Source organism: Dermacentor silvarum, chromosome 3, assembly GCF_013339745.2.
Source record: "Dermacentor silvarum isolate Dsil-2018 chromosome 3, BIME_Dsil_1.4, whole genome shotgun sequence".
Lineage (NCBI taxonomy): Eukaryota > Metazoa > Arthropoda > Arachnida > Ixodida > Ixodidae > Dermacentor > Dermacentor silvarum.
This window is the reverse complement of record NC_051156.1, coordinates 176,059,088-176,073,323: the sequence shown is the minus strand read 5'-3', so window position 1 is coordinate 176,073,323 and position 14,236 is coordinate 176,059,088. Positions and strand designations below refer to the sequence as shown.

Sequence of the window (14,236 nt, the reverse complement as noted above, 5' to 3'; positions counted from 1 at the left end):
TTCAGCCAATGGCGTAACCTGCAGTCCCGTCTCCGGAAGGAGAACAAAATTGTGCGAACTAATTCCGGTCACCTGGTTCCTCCGATTGCTCTGAGAGCAACTGAACGTCCGGCTCGTGCAGACGTTTTCTGGTTGCAATATAAAGAGGGCTAAGTATCACTGTAAGCGCAATCGGAGCGCGGTAAGAACCAGGCGAATGTACCGTTGGTTTTGTTGTGCATTCTGCTAAGGACACTTTCAGGAGAAAATGTTTACTAGAACACCCTTGTAACGTTTAACACATTTTGCGAGTTAAGATTTGAAAGCTATAAAGCCAGTCTCGGGATTCTTGCTTGATAAATGTCGATTTTATACTGCAGTGCTTAATTTAAAGAGGCAAATATGTCCTCGAGAGAGGAAAAGGTTCTTTAGTGATTCGGCATTTTGTTTTTATTATGTAATAATTGTCCACCTCTTCAAGGAAACCACCCTAAAAGGCGGAATATAACACGAAGAGATCAGCCAATATTTCAAAGTACTAAAAAACAAGTTCTGTTGAGCAAATACGGCATCTATGGCTCTCTGAGATCAACGAGTATCCACGTGTAGAGTTTCTTAAAGGCTACATCCATGATCCTGTACTTCAAGCTGTTCAAGCCATCCTTCTTGTAGCGCTGTTGCCATTGGTTAATTAGGCGAAACCTTCAATTGAAGAAATAAGAGGTTACAATTAAGGTTAGAATGTGACTTAATTGATGTATGTTTCACTGAACGTATGTGTATATCATCGTGATGAAGCACTAAATTGCAATGTAGAAACTTTCGCAAGCATTCACTCGAGCTCACAATCTTGCGCAGCTATTTAACCGGCCTCACACTTAGCCCGCAAGCCAAAATCACAGAGACGTTGTATAACTTAGCCAATGCGAAAACAAAAGGCGCTCTAGTTAACCCTAAAATTTTCTCGTTTGAATCGCTTACGATAGCACGTACTATGTATGTACGTGCGTGTGTGTGTGTGTATGTATGTATGTATGTATCTATGCATGCATGCATGTATGTATGTATGTATGTATGTATGTATGTATGTATGTATGTATGTATGTATGTATGTATGTATGTATGTATGTATGTATGTCAGTACGTACGTGTGTACGTATGTATGTTGTCGGGATATGGGAAGATGCCAACGGCGCTCTGCCTCGGCACACCGAGCCCCGCGGTTGGCGCATGCCTGCCCATCAACCGCGGTCTGGTAAAAGTTCGAGGAAACAATGGACGACAACCACTTGTGCACTCGGACAGCATTTATTACGACTGCAACTAGCCCTTCTAGCAGGCCAGCTAGTTATAGTTGATATCCCTGAGGGTTCCCTCGAAAACAATAATACACTAGGTAAAGAAGGCCTTCCGACTAAGCAACTGGGGAATACGGGCGGCGGCGGCGATTGCCACGGCAAGAACGCGGTGGACTCACCACGTCCGGGAATACGGGAGCGGCACGGAGCCTTGCGCTATCGCCGCTTGCTGGTGAGTAAAGACACTCGGGCCATGTCAGAGGGATCTCACGTGACACACCCGGTTGCGCTGATAGCGCTTGCGATTCCCGTGCGCTGCCCGCGAAAGGAAAGTTTCCCCTCTCCCCACCCTCCCTGGCGCGCTTGAGCCCGACGCGACGTTCGCCGCGCGTGCGGCGGTCATGGGACCCGAGGATTCCCACAATGTATGTATGTATGTATGTATGTATGTATGTATGTATGTATGTATGTATGTATGTATGTATGTATGTACGTACGTACGTACGTACGTACGTATGTACGTATGTATGTATGTATGTATGTATGTACGTACGTACGTACGTACGTATGTATGTATGTATGTATGTATGTATGTATGTATGTATGTATGTATGTATGTATGTATGTATGTATGTATGTATGTATGTATGTATGTATCAGTGTGGTACACGTTCCTCAAAAACAGGAGCGAAAGCTCGTTCTTCGTTCCTTACCAATCTTGAAAGGAGTTCCGTTGCAGGTTCCTTTAATGCGAAAGGAACGGGTTCGTGTTACACTTCGAACATTGGAAAGTGTTGTTACATTAACGTTACGTTTGATCTTTTAAATTAAAATATAGTGTCTGATAATACTGAGGCGAAATAAAGTGAGCAATTCAAAACTCACATTGAAGTACGTATATCATACGAATCTGAACATTGCCGACAGCAGATTATCTGGAGATAAAAGAATCCAAGGAAGCGCTCCTAGACGAATTTGTTCAGGGAGCACCGGATGCATACTCCAGGCATGTCCAACTGCAACTTTGGTGCTCGTCTATTACAAGTGCAACACATATGGCACCTTCCACTTCGGTTTTCAAGTGCGCTGTCAGGATACTGCGCTTCAGATGTGCAAATAGAAAGTTACTGACATGCATCAAGATAATTAAATTTCTAGCACAGGAAACGCATCGAAAGGAACAATACATAGGCGTTCAATGATTGCTGATTCAATATTGCAGTATGAGCGGAACAAAAAGGTCCACTATACATATTCGCAACTTAGTAAAGTCCCTTGTTTGAACTCAGCAAGAGTTGCATATCGATGTTGGTGTCCGACAGACGAACCCGTTTGTTTGTCAGCACTTAGTTGGAAATGTTGAAGAGCCGTTCCACCGAAGCGCTTGAGGGTACTGCCGTGCTGTAGTTGAGGAAAAGTTGGTTTAGTCACTCGAAGTTCTTCATCTGTGACAACGGGTAGTCAACTGGTACCAGAAGGCACCTCGACAACTCATCCTGTTCCTCGGCTGGAAGGTTTTGGTGCCCGAACGAGAAGAAATCTTCGGGCGTGGACGAGGTGGCAACATCTGCGCTGGCTGGTTTCGTGACCACAGCCAACTCTGTTTTTATGTTGATGGTCTACAGGAGGGGGCTTCACGTCACAATCTTGAGCCTAGGCATAAAAAATATAACGGAGAACTCATGAAAAAATGCGCCAGAGTCACGTGACAGGCAAGCGGTAGTTCCTTGCGCCTCACGCGGTCGCCCATCCACCCTGCATGATGTGCGTCTGTTCAATGTCGTGGAACGTTTACAGAAGGAACGTCGTTCCCTCTGCCGTTCCTTCGTAAACCTAACGCGTTACCGTTACAGTTCCACCGACCCTTAATGGAACGTTGGCGTTCCTCCGTTCCTCCCAAAGGGAACTAGTTCCAGGAACGCCGTTCTGTACAACACTGGTATGTATGTATGTATGTATGTATGTATGTATGTATGTATGTATGTATGTATGTATGTATGTATGTATGTATGTATGTATGTATGTATGTATGTATGTATGTATGTATGTATGTATTGTGTATGTATGTATGTATGTATGTATGTATGTATGTATGTATCTATGTATGTGAGATGTTTTTGTTGAGTGTAAAAACATAAAAGCCCCATCGCGAACAGGAAGCAAAGCTGTGGTACCAGATGGCGCAGGAACAGAAATCGGGAGGAACACTTGGTATTGAGTTGCTTACCTGACTGGATTTGCTTTACTTTTCCCGTGGCTCAGAGACTTGTACCTCGCAATGTGCTCAGGACGTCTGAGAATAGTCTGGTTGATGTGTTTCAGCCTGCGACAAAAGAGCAGAAAGACGTACACCGACCAAATAAAACTTTAAAAGGCAAGATATTTCGGCTTCCACACGGCCAGATGGGCTTCAAGACGGACTTCTGACGAACTCTCGATTACGTCTCAGGCTGTGTTTGATAATTTTTTTGAAAGGCAATGCGGTATTACGCTACAAAAGTATTAAAGGAGCATTAGGCGCTGACATCTGACGGCAGCTTATAAGGAGCTTTAGCGCAACAGAAAACGAACACAAACAGTAGGGGAGAAGAAGGAGAACGCTTGTCTTCGTCTACCTTTATATTTCTGTGTCGCTTTTGTTGTGTCAATTCCCCTCCTCAGCTATGCAATGTCAACAAACCAAACAGTTCGCCCTTCTTAAGTAACTACAGAATTCTAATAATACAAGGTTCTATGATAACAGTTCCTGATCTAATATAGTTCAGCATATTTACTCAATTATAGTTTAAAGGTGCCGGAATAGTAATTCGACGCCGCAGGAACTGAAAATACAGTGATATACCAGTGTCTCGACAACACTGAAATGCTTGAAAAAATAAGAATTTCGCTGGAGATATTATACCACGTTTAACTCCTTTTATTAGCGCCAAAAGCAGCGAATATGCTATTGTTTGAAAAATGACACTGCGGTATTGTTTCTGACACTGAGGCATTGTTCTCTGACAGCCTTCCCAAAGAAGAATTACACTTTCAGTATTTCTCTTTGGACGCTCTTTACTCTCTGCTCTCGGCATAATTCTGTTCAATTTTGTACTGCGTGAAGGTGTATCTCCCATGGCGAAACTGTTAGAACAGCTTCAATTTCCCGCTTTATTTACTGTAATTAGCCTTATTAATCTGCTCACTCCATTTTGGTGGGTCGCTATCTAACCGCTAACGCACGACATTTTTTAAACAAAATTCGCACACGACCGCCGCTTGCTTTCGATCCCAGTTCCCTCAGCACATCAGCCCGATTCTCTACAATTTATAGTATTGACTATTTTTCTTCTTATTGCAGGTTTTCACAAAACAAAACAAAGTACAATTGTTAAAAAACCAGTAAGCTTAACTTTGGCTGACACGACACGAATAAAATTTCATCCAAGTCATCAAGCTCTGTGATCCCAGTAGGAGATTCAGGTAGTTCCCCATACACTTGCTCGCGGTGCACCACACTTTATATGACATTTTTACCAATTGAGCGTACAGTGACATCAGTACGTGCAACCTGCATACGCGTTTTCCACAAGCTGTGGAGTCCAGGAAGCATAATTTCGTCTTAAGGCCTATTTGCGAAAAAAAAAATGGTGGAAAACTAGCCGACGGGGTAGTAGTTCTGTATTATAAGTTCTCCGTAAGATGTCCCATTGAAAAGACTAGGTCTCAGCATTCTAGAAAAGCGTCCCCAATGGTATCAAGGTTTTTGCAGAATAGACAGTTTTTGTTCAGGGTTCGAACAGACCTTTTTGGAGTGTTTTTGCAGTGTGTTAGTATGTAATTTGAAGAATAAAGTTGATTATTGGTTTAACTGGCATTTGTATTATCCTCCTTAAATCGTTTTTTTTTCTTGTCCTTCCCGCTGTGTCAATCGATATAGTATAGGCTCTGGCATGAGTATATCAACAAGGTCTTTGTTAGTTTTTTTTTTCTAAGAAATGCGCTGCAAGTATGCCAGAAAATCTGACAGTCGACATGTTGACAAAGAGCTCTACTTTGCGCATGTGTAATATCAGAGCATGAGACACGTTTTCGCCAGACGATACAAAATATTCGGTAAGTAATGTCGGCAGTCACGTTTGAAGAAGTGTCTGCAGAAAGGCGTTATTTTGGTTTCGAACAAAAATAGAGCGCGAAAGAAATGCAAGATGACTTGTTCTTGTTTGAGCGAAAAAAAAAATCGAAAACGAAGCACCAGAAAACGGAAAGAGAAGACCGAGAGACAGAGGGTACAATTGCAGCTGCTTATTTCGAAGAAAGCCATGCTACGTATATCATTCTAAGACGCCTTGTAGAATACATTGAACATTGCCTTCAACAATGTTTCGAAATTCACTCGGAAGTGAATACGCAAATTATTCATTTCAGGTACTTTTTGTACTTCTTTTTTGTACGTTCATGTGTAACTGTAAAGAAGTGGTTTACTGATGTTCTTGTCATCCGCTTCAGAAGAATTTGACACTCAATTGATCTAGACCTCGGTGTCGTCCCAGACGGCCGAAAGTAACCTTGAGGTGTGTTTAGACATCACTGAGATTGCGTGAAAATACCAGACGCGGCAGCAACACGGCAATGTACTACACGTAGTTCCATCATCTCTGCGTTTAAGCAATGAAGTGAAGTTTATACCACAGCAAACAGGACGAGATGATAGAGATAGTTCTTTTTTGACGGACAGATTTTGGCATCTAACCGTGGTATTCAAATTTTAGAAATTGTTTTTCAAGTTCATACCATAAAAGTAAACCATAAAAAATAGCGGCGTCCGGGTTTCAGGAGGTTATACTGTGCGAACGCTCGATAAAATGGGGCAACGAAGATCAGGAGACGTACATCACTACCGGCAAGAACATAACAATCTCATTTCGGCGTCATATAAAGAGACTTGGGTTTGGCTGGCACAATACGGACCATTCATTGGAATGTGAAAGGCTCCTAGCAGATCCCAAGCAGTTTATTTTACTTTTTTGTACTTCTGCCCAGGAACCTGACATCAGGAAAACGCGGATCACCGTGTCAAGATCTATGATGCGCAGATAGATGCTCACTCGAGTACTGCTTTAAACTGCTAGCAAGCTACGCTTTCCTTTCGCTGCATTTTCTTTTTCTGAAATTTTGCGCTACAAAAAAAGATGTCACACGCAATACAACTTGCCGCAAAACCAAATGAACGAGTCCAAATCCAATGTGTGGACGAAATGGAACAAATGGGTTCTCGTTCGCTCCCTGCTCGATACTCAAGTACATGTGGTTATAGCTGAAGACGCGTTTATTTAGAATCTGTCGTGGTGATACTGAGACTTCCGTTGCTTCGTCTACATGGGACGTATGCTGTCTCCGGCATCCGCCCATTTTGAAATGGCACTCGCTTGCCAAAGTGGGCCATGAGTATGATGACATGACGACGGCTGTATCACGACGACGTAGTGACGACGATGTAACGACGAAGAAAGAATGACGTCGATAGACTGATGAAGGCCGTACGGCGACGACCGCATGGCGACATTGAGCTGATGATTCTGAAATGATGTTGATGATATAACGACGACAGCGTGACGATAACGGTATGAGGACAATGGAATGATGACGAATGTTTGACCACGATGGCGTGACCCCGACAGTGTCGCGAAGACGGTATGACGACGATGGGGTGACCTCGACGAAACTAATTTTTCTATATGACTCCGGTAAAATAACTTAGTGGTCATTGCTGTAATTCAAACCACGTTTGCGGTTACGTATTTTTGCTGCATGCTGACAGAGAACTGACAATTACCTCAATGATATGTCGTCGTCCTCTCCTCCCCAACCCCAGTAGAGGTTGGAGTAGCCGTTGGCCCGTAACATTAGCTCCTTGCTCAACGCACTAACTCCTCCAAACATCAAAGGATAGGGAACACTGTAAAAAAAAGACTCAGGTTTGGTTATCGTTCGTACTGTCACATTTCACATTACACTAAAGGTTTTTCAAACATCCTCACAGGTTACGACGAAAATAAAAAGCTGGTTCTCGCCTAAGGCGCGATAATCCATGACATTGGTAATTGAACCTGACGCTTTGTGTTGTCGCAGATCTCAGCGTTCAAGGGGACCCAAAAAATAAAATTCCCGCATGTGCAAACTAGTTTTACATTTTGTCAAAACATAAAAGCACGACATTCTTATCGCGTGAAGGGTGCCAGTAAGCCAGAAAAAGCGAAACGCTCAAAAAAAAAAAAAAAAGGCGGTGACACCGCTTTGAAGTTTCCCCAACAGCAAGTCGTGACGTCATGCATTTTCACGGCGTATTTTCAGGCCTACTTACGTTATTGTCGGTAAAGAAGGACGCCATTGAATTCTAAGAGTCAAATACTGAACTTAGCAAGCTTCAATAGCTTTTACTGATCTACCGCGGTCTAAATACCAGACAATGCGAAAAGAAAAATGCTTGGAAATCTGTGACGTCAGAATGACGCACGAGCACGGGATTTAATGCGCGCAATTAGGAATTTAATTTAGACCTTTATTTCGCCTACTACTAATCGACCAAGTGCCGCGAAATCTGCAAAGAGTGTTGAATGAAGGTTTTATCAGACTAAACTGATTTAGCGTTTCTGTTTGATGCCCCTGCAAAATGGCGTTTAGCCTAAAGCATACGTAGTGGCCACATTCTCCATGGCTAACGCGTGCGTCCTGTTCTCTAACCCAAACTAACGAACTGTATGATTAAAGAGGAAGAAGACGACGAAGCTGCTGCTAGCCTGTCTGAGTAGCTCTGCGTACATTTATCGTTATTATCGTTCTTTTCTGGTAACTTTACTGGTCAGAACTGTTCATCACGTCGGTCGACTCGAAAAGGTACCTTTCGTATCGGAGACCGACGGGTGCTGCGCCACCCGCCGCCTCACAAGGTGCTAGGACCCAAGCTGGCACCGACGAGCACTCCGCCATGACCTCCCAAGGGGTGACACCGGGTCAGAAACGCCAGCTGGTTTGTACAAGCCAGCCTGACCGCAAGCGACAAGACACTGGTGACTCTGAAGACGAGTCAACAATCATCAAGGACGACAACGTGGAGAACCTTTCAGACCTCGACATGGACGAGGGTGGTTTCCGTGTTGTGCGCCATCGTAAAGACAGGGCGGAGGGAATTGCAGTGTTAATCACTGCAGCATCCGAAAGAGCTGATTTAAGGCAAGTGAACCCTATTCTCCTGTATTCTGAGCTTGAAGCGATTCTCGGTGGAGCACCAGTGAAGAGCCGCTTCACAGCACAGGGAGCACTGCTGTTAGATGTAGAGACTGAAGGACAAGCCAACATCCTTCTAGAGACCAATAATATCGGCGGCATAGCCATATCTGGCCGTGTCCCGCACAGTTATATGAAAAACACGTGCATTGTTAGAGGAGTCCCAAAATGGTACTCGGATGAGGAGCTGCTCACCTTCCTGAGACCTCAGGGAGTATTTCATGCAAAAAGAATCATCCGTCGGGTCCAAACCTCGTCATCTGAATGGGAGTCAAGGCGCACTAACTCTGTGGTTCTCACATTTGCTCCAAATTCTGAACGCCCGGAGAAGATCAACCTTGGTTTCACCAGACACGAGCTTGTCGACTACGTGGAGACACCACCACGCTGTTTTAAGTGTCAGCGCTTCCGACATATCGCCAAGTACTGTCGTGGGGAACAGAGGTGCAAGCGCTGTGGGGGACCTCATGATTTTAAGACGTGTGCAAGCAAAGAAAACTCTGTGTGTGCAAACTTCGGCGGTGACCATCCTGCTAGCTACGGTCGATGTCCTGCGCGGACAGCTGCTCAACGAAGGAATAAGATGTTTGTTTTGGGTCCAAAGAATGCAAGCGCACCATCGAACACGAACAAGACACTCAGCGCGCCACAACTAACTGGTTTGGAAAGAGACTACGCTTCTTATTTCCCGCGTCTCACACCGATAAACGAAGTTATTGAGCCAACGCAAACGGTCACCGCCGCTGAGAAACCTGTTCCTAAAGAGTCCGAAAAGCGCACCTATGCGGCCGCAGTGAACCGACCTCAAGCACCACTTGGAAGCAGTCAGCTGGAAAACTGCCAGCATGTGATACGCGCTCTGTTCACGGCACTACGTTCCCACGTCGCGAAGATGCCTACGAGTTCAACGAAGGATATGCTGGAAGCAGTGCTGGCTCTTGAGTCAGTAATACTCTGCTCTACTTCCACATACCCTCAGTAGCATATTGGCAATTTCTCGCCCACTTGGTCCATTCCGTCGCCCAATAGTGCCCTTAATAATGCAATGGAACTGCGCCGATATTCAACTGCGTCTGTGTGAACTCAGCCTTTTCCTTCGAGACATACCTATACCAATTCTAGCCCTCTCGGAGGCTGGTCTCCCTAATGGAAGGGCGATCCCAGGGTACATCAGACATGGAAATCCGAGTATACCGTCATTTGCTAATGGAAGTGCGATGATATACATCAGGCGAGAAATACCTCACGTCGTCTTACCAGTACAGGAGCTTTGTTCTACCTACTTGGAAGTCACCGCTGTACAAGTGTGCCTAGGAAACCGAATACTCAGTGTGGTGTCGGTGTATATAAGTCCACGCAGGAAGGTCTCCATGAAGGCGTTTATAAAGGACCTTTGCATTCGTTTCCCCTCTCCTAGAATAATCTGTGGCGATTTTAACGCGCATCATTCGCTTTGGGGAGATAAGCTTGCAGATTTCCGAGGCAAGGAACTTGTCGCAGCCGCGGATGCTGCTGACTTATGTATCGCGAACGATGGTAAACCGACTTTCTTCAGACCACCAGATTCATGGAGTGCCATAGACCTCGTGATCCATTCTACAGACATTTGCGTTTCGTCGACAACGGCCCCAGACAGGATGGGCAGCGACCATTTTCCGATCTTCACCAACATCACCGGATTTCACACTGCTGGTCGACAATTCTGTGCTGCACGCTGGGACACATACAGAGAAGCGTTGGATGAATCCCCTGGTGAGCTGTTCGCAGATATGCTGCGGAGCAAGAGAGTGGCTACCTCAATGTTGAAACTGCCAGATCATTTCCCTACTCCTGATTTGAAAGTAAAGAACCTCTGCGCAGCGCGTAGGAGAGCGGAGCGGAAACTAATGAGAAAAACGGGAAATCCCTCTGCAAAAACTGAATACAACAGGATAAACGCTGTCATCCGTCGTCACACAAAAAGGTTAAGACGAGTTCAGTGGGCTGCTTTCTGTGAGAGCTTATCGGCGTTTACTCCCATGACAAGAATATGGGGAGTAATGAATAGCCTATCCGGAAAGATTCGCCCGCACAGGCCATTTGAAGCACTTGCTTTAAAGCAAGGAAAAGATTTGCAAACCCTTGCAGAAGATTTTGCAGATGAATTCACATCTGGCAGATCAGCAGGAGTATCGAACCCTCTGTTGTCTCAAGCATTCCATACCATGGAGACGCCATTCACTTTCCGTGAGTTGGATATGGCGCTTAGCAAATTAAGACGCTGTGCTGTGGGTCCCGATTTGATCAGCAATCAGATGCTGACAAATCTGCCGTACGAACGAAGACGAGCCCTTCTGGACATATTTAATCACGTCTGGAGCACGGGAGAGATCCCAGAAACGTGGAAGATAGCATGGGTGGTGCCAGTACTCAAGTCCGGAAAGGATCCTGCGAACCTCGCCTCATATCGGCCAGTATCGCTAACATCATGCGTATCAAAGTTGATGGAAAGACTAGTATGTACGAGGTTAACATGGTATCTTGAGCAAGGAAATAGACTGTCATCGTGCATGACCGGCTTTCGTCCACGGTTGAGTGCCCAGGACAGTGTCTTGGATTTAATAAGCCATATCGAGCACCATCGCGCGGACGGCCTTTCCACACTCGCCATCTTTATGGACGTTGCCAAGGCATAAGACTGTGTGCTTCATACAGGCATCATCAACTGACTCCAAAACATGGGCGTCTCGGGAAATGCTCTTCGATTCATCCATGAATTTCTCAGAGATTGGTATGCCCAAGTTAAGCTCGGAAGTATAATGAGTGATAAGCGACGAATTTCCCTCGGTGTCCCACAAGGAAGCGTCCTATCTCCCTTGCTTTTTAACGTTGCCATGGCCAGCCTTCCAGATGCACTGAAAGTAGGTCGGAGGGCAGTTAAAATGTCCATCTACGCAGATGACATCTGCATTTGGATCTCGGGGTACCAACACAAACGGTTGGCCCGGATCGCCCAGGGCGCAATCTCCGCCATCGAACGCCACTTATCGGTGCTTGGCCTATCTTTATCAGCGGAAAAATATGCCTTCATGCTTTTCCCGGGAGTGAGACGCAAGTCAACACGCCTGATGCTGAATATTGGAGGGCATTCAATTCTTCGTGCAACTCATGTTCGATTCCTGGGCGTCACCATCGACAGCAAGCTACTAAGGCATCGTGCGGTCGAAATTGTTGTAGCTGCATCAGTGCAAAGAGTCAACGCACTTCGTCGATTGGCAGGTGTACGTTGGGGAAACAATCCTATGTCCATGCTTAAACTGAATGCGACACTGATAACAAGCCGCATTCTCTATCAGCTCCCTTTGATATCCCCGTCATCGAGTCAATACGAGCGCTTGGAGGCTGTGCACAGAAAGGGACTTCGCTTGGCGATGGGAGTTCCACAGACGGCTTCACACAAGAAAGTCACTAATGAGGCAGAGTCTCTTCCACTCCGTCTCTTGGCATCTCAGGCGTTGCTGACGCAGCTATTAAGGCTGGGCGAGTCCCGCGCAGGCACGGCGCTTCTCCGGCGGCTAAGAGCAAGAACTCGCTCACATTTCCATGCGGCGCTGAACACTTTCCAATGTTTAGGATTGGAATGGCCTAAACGCAGTCGCCTTGACCCGCCATGGTCTTTTTAGGACGTTACCTGCAGCCTCAGTGTACCCCACCTACCGGCGAAACGCACCATTTCAACTGCAGAAGCAAAGTTTATTGTGCTGGAACACTTGAGCACAGCATTTCAACGCCACTTACAAGTTTACACAGATGGCTCGGTGTGCGCACAAACAGATAGCTGTGCAGCGGCATTCTGCATACCATCCATTGATGTGTCATGGTCTGGCCGACTGGATCGCGTAGTTTCCTCTACAATAGTAGAAAGCGCCGCAATCACCGCGGCTTTGCGGAAACTACGGGCCTTCTCTGCACGAGATGTCGTAGTGCTGACGGATTCCAAGTCAGCGTTACAGAGATTGCATCGTGGCCTACCTCTAGAGAAATTTACAAGGCAATCTCTGGCACTGAATAACGATCTAACAAGCAAAGGATTTAATATAAGATTCCAGTGGATACCATCACACGTAGGAATTGATGGAAACGAGAAAGCTGACGCCCTTGCACGCCTAGCGCTAACATGTGTCCCAAAAGTGAAAGCTCCAAAAGCTTTTCAGAACCCTAAGGGTGCAATCCGCCTTCACTTTAGGGAGATCCACAAGAATCCCCACGAAGCCTGTGTGACTCATGGATTTACCCGCGAAGAAGCGACGCTTTTATACCGCATCAGGACCGACTCCGCGTACACCACAGCTTGGTTATTCAAGACTGGGCTTCGCGCTTCCCCATTCTGTGCTTTCTGTGGTGACATTGGTGACATCGAACATTACATTTGGATATGCCCGCAGTTTGACAAAGAAAGAAAAACGGTGATCGACAGCCTACAAAAGAGAGGTCTTACGCACAGGACCTTTGAAGACGTCGTTTTCCCCGGAGGACCTGCGACAACCAAGAAGAGAGCGCAACGACTGCTGCTGGCCTTCCTGCGAGACACGGGGCTCATAGACACTTGGTGACACACCCCTGATCTCAACTCGAAGGAGGATCAGGCGGAACAATTGCCGGCTATGTATTCCAGGCTAACCCCGCCTGCTTCAACATCACCACCACCACCACCACCTGTATGATTAAAATCAATTACGTACCAAATCATTACTAAGAGTATTCATTTACCATAGCTGTGAGAATTCGCCTATTTATTTCGCGGCTCTTTAAACTTAAAAAAGGGGCCTAAATCCCGTAATGCTTTGAAGTTTATTCAGCAGTTGAGTCAGCAATTTCGAGCGGGCTTCATTCCTCCAGTAATAAAGGTTCTTTGTTTATGCAAGGATTAAGGTAACGCAAGGTTCTCTATAGCATAATTTCTTTTAAAGGGGCCCTCAACCACCCCTCGGGCTTGGTGAAATAACATAGCCCGCGGGCAGCATACGCTGCTGTGAACGTCTCAGCCAAGGTTTGTTGTCGTACGCGGTGCATGGCGCTCGCAAGCGGAGCGCGAAGTCAGCTTCCTCTCAAACGCTCTTGTTTAAATACAAGCCCTGATCTTCACACCTTTCTGGGTACTTTATTTCGTACTAAAGCGCATTCCCATACGCGGCTGCTATTGGCCTCTGCGGTCGGCTACACCGCGGCCGCCGCGGGGTGCCGCGGGGTGCCGCCACGAGTCCACTGGCTCGCTGAGGACAACCGCGTTTGGCTTACGTTTATCGCGTCGTAAGCACCATAATCGGAAGTGATAGCGTCTACGTTAACATCCTAAATGAAATTTGAACTGCGTGCCACGGTGACGTTTCGAAGGCGGCCTGTTGTGACCCCACCCTATTACGCCATAGCCTTCACAGTGCAAGGCACTGAAGAAGGAACAGGAGCACCGCGGAGGCCGTGTTTTATCGCCAATAACTCCACTTCACGTGAACGCATTGAAGTATTTTTTGCGCCAAAGTATTTCCGAAATAGCCTATTTTACTTCAAATGCCTTTCGATCTCAACTTCCATGAAAAGTGGTTCAGGACCCTTTTAAGCAACATGTTGTATGATGTTCCTCCATGAGAGCATATTAATATTTAACGCGACCAGCAATAGTTTTACCTTTTGGGTTTTTTGCGGAGCTCCAATTA

At 46.0% G+C, this 14,236-nt stretch overlaps 1 protein-coding gene across 1 annotated transcript in view; it reads right to left on the bottom strand.

Moving 5' to 3' along the window:
- Window positions 1-495: 495 nt before the first annotated feature.
- The window catches only part of LOC119446134 (beta-1,4-N-acetylgalactosaminyltransferase bre-4), a 49,292-nt gene continuing 35,551 nt past the window's right edge, over window positions 496-14,236 (bottom strand). The window contains exons 6-8 of the mRNA XM_037710487.2: window positions 7,093-7,215; window positions 3,505-3,600; window positions 496-681 (exon numbers count right to left, since the gene is read on the bottom strand). Coding sequence (XP_037566415.1) covers window positions 552-681; window positions 3,505-3,600; window positions 7,093-7,215 — 349 coding nt within the window. The 3' untranslated portion in view covers window positions 496-551. The remainder of the gene's footprint in view (window positions 682-3,504; window positions 3,601-7,092; window positions 7,216-14,236) is intronic.